Below are 2719 nucleotides of genomic sequence, written 5' to 3' on the forward strand. Positions count from 1 at the left end.
GGAACAAAGCAGCAACAATGCTAAAGTGGAAGGAACAAAGCAGCAACAATGCTAAAGTGGCAGGGACAAAGCAGCAACAATGCTAAGAGCAGTTTGACTAGTTATTTACACCAATTTTAAAATAAAAGTTAAGAGAATATACTTCAAAAAGCGTTCTTTCCATTCGTTATAAACATCTAGCTGAACTAAGGATAATGTAGAAAATGGGTGTGGCATCTGTCAAGAGTTCAGAGAAATTTATTTCTCTTCTCTCCAAACATGCCCTATGTAGTTTGAAAGAATGTGTAAACAGAACAATTAACCTAGATTCCTTGGATATATAGAAGTTTAGTGCGAGTCAAGAACTGTTCAAACTACAAAGACACAAATTAAGCGTTTTACGAACTTGCAGAACACATGAGAATAAAACAAATCTTTAATAACTTTTCTTCAAGCTTTCTTTTGAAATAAAGAAATTAAAACTTAGATAATATAAAACTTTGGACTATAATGTAATTTTTAATGCTGAATTCATTGACAAAAATTTATCATAAAACAGCTTAATTAAATTTTATATATAACTAAACAAAATCTTGTGATGTTCAGAAAAGGGTCCCCATAAGAAAGAAGTTAACAGAGCTGTTTATTAATACTTCAGTAACTTCACTGTCATCATAAGCTGTTTATCAATACTTCAGTAACTTCACTGTCATTATGAGCTGTTTATTAATACTTCAGTAACTTCACTGTCATCATGAGCTGCTATTAATACTTCAGTAACTTCACTATCATCATGTGATGTTTATTAACACTTCAGTAACTTCACTGTCATCATGAGCTGTTTATCAATACTTCAGTAACTTCACTGTCATTATGAGCTGTCATCAATACTTCAGTAACTTCACTGTCAGCATGAGCTGTTTATTAATACTTCAGTAAATTCACTGTCATTATGAGCTGTCATCAATACTCCAGTAACTTCACTATCATTAATACTTCAATAACTTCATTGTCATTAATACTTCAGTAACTTCACTGTCATTATGAGATGTAATCAATACTTCAGTAACTTCACTGTCATCATGTGCTGTTATTAACACTTCAGTAACTTCACTGTCATCATAAGCTGTTATTAACACTTCAGTAACTTACTGTCATCATGTGCTGTTTATTAACACTTTAGTAACTTCACTGTCATCATGAGCTGTCATCAACACTTCAGTAACTTCACTGTCATCATGTGCTGTTTTTAACACTTCAGTAACTTCACTGTCATTATAAGCTGTCATTAACACTTCAGTAACTTCACTGTCATCATGAGCTGTTATTAACACTTCAGTAACTTCACTGTCATCATGTGCTGTTTATTAACACTTTAGTAACTTCACTGTCATCATGAGCTGTCATCAATACTTCAGTAACTTCACTGTCATTATGTGCTGTTTATTAATACTTCAGTAACTTCACCGTCATCATGTGATGTATATTAATACTTCAGTAACTTCACCGTCATCATGTGCTGTTATTAACACTTCAGTAACTTCACCGTCATCATGTGCTGTTATTAACACTTCAGTAACTTCACTGTCATTATGAGCTGTTGATCATATTTCATATGAAGAGTTATTTCATCAACATTTAAACTAACATAGACCTAAAATAAAAGAAACAAAAAACTATTAATCAATCCAACTTGTGTCTCTTACCTAATGCTAATAGCTGGTCATCTAAAAGACTTTTGTCCACATCATGTGTTTCAGTCAGCGATGCTAGATCTAGAAGCGTAGTTTCACCTGCAGATAAGTATAAAACACCAAAGTTCACTAATTAACATAAATATATATACATAATGATGAGAAAACACCACACCTGACTATTTGTCAGACAGCATAATTTGTTTTAATATTAAAAGCTTAACCTCTAAATATTGAAAAATAACATTAACTTAATTACTGACATTCAGATAGGTGTTCTCTTACAATTGGGACACACCTGTACACCACTTTAAGGTACATAATCTTTCAACAACAGTGTTTCTTCAATATGTTGCACAGTTGAGTAATTACATCTTTCACCTTGATGTTGAAAATGGTACTTTACATATTCTAAAACCTAAATTAAGTTAATTTGCAGTAAGTTTATTTACTTTTGTGAGTTCTGTTTGCTATAAATTCCACAGGCTCGACATCTTGTCCAAGAACCAGCTTCTTGTAAATGTTTATCACTGTTGTGAGGTCATCGTTAGCCTTCAGGATACTCCCTACAGAAATTAAACAGTAACCAGGTGAATTAGATGGCTATAAAACTAAAGATAGGCTTAATAAAATAAGGAGAAGGAATGAAATATTTCAACATCCAGAGTATAATGACTAGAGGGAGTAAAGGTAGCTAGTCAACATCACCCACTCTTATAATACCTTTACTCCCTCTAGTCTCATGGGTTTGTTATAAGAGTGGGTGATGTTGACTAACTACCATTGCTACCTCTAGTCTCATGGGTTTGGATGTTGACTAGCCATGGGTTTGTTATAAGAGTGGGCCTTATAACAAACCCATGAGACTAGAGGGAGTAAAGGTAGCTAGTCAACATCACCCATTCTTATAACAAACCCATGAGACTAGAGGGAGTAAAGGTAGCTAGTCAACATCACCCATTCTTATAACAAACCCATGAGACTAGAGGGAGTAAAGGTAGCTAGTCAACATCACCCACTCTCATAACAAACCCATGAGACTAGAG

The 2719-nt window shown here is 33.7% G+C and overlaps 1 protein-coding gene across 1 annotated transcript in view; it reads right to left on the reverse strand.

The window, feature by feature from the left end:
• Window positions 1–2276, reverse strand: part of LOC106477105 — a gene marked incomplete at its 5' end in the record, with an annotated part of 9294 nt that extends 7018 nt beyond the window's left edge. The window contains 2 exons of the mRNA XM_013937704.2: window positions 1686–1772; window positions 2126–2276. Of these exons, the coding sequence (XP_013793158.2) occupies window positions 1686–1772; window positions 2126–2276 (238 nt within the window). The remainder of the gene's footprint in view (window positions 1–1685; window positions 1773–2125) is intronic.
• Between the last annotated feature and the right edge of the window lie 443 nt (window positions 2277–2719).

This window comes from Limulus polyphemus, unplaced genomic scaffold, assembly GCF_000517525.1.
Source record: "Limulus polyphemus unplaced genomic scaffold, Limulus_polyphemus-2.1.2 Scaffold12852, whole genome shotgun sequence".
Lineage (NCBI taxonomy): Eukaryota > Metazoa > Arthropoda > Merostomata > Xiphosura > Limulidae > Limulus > Limulus polyphemus.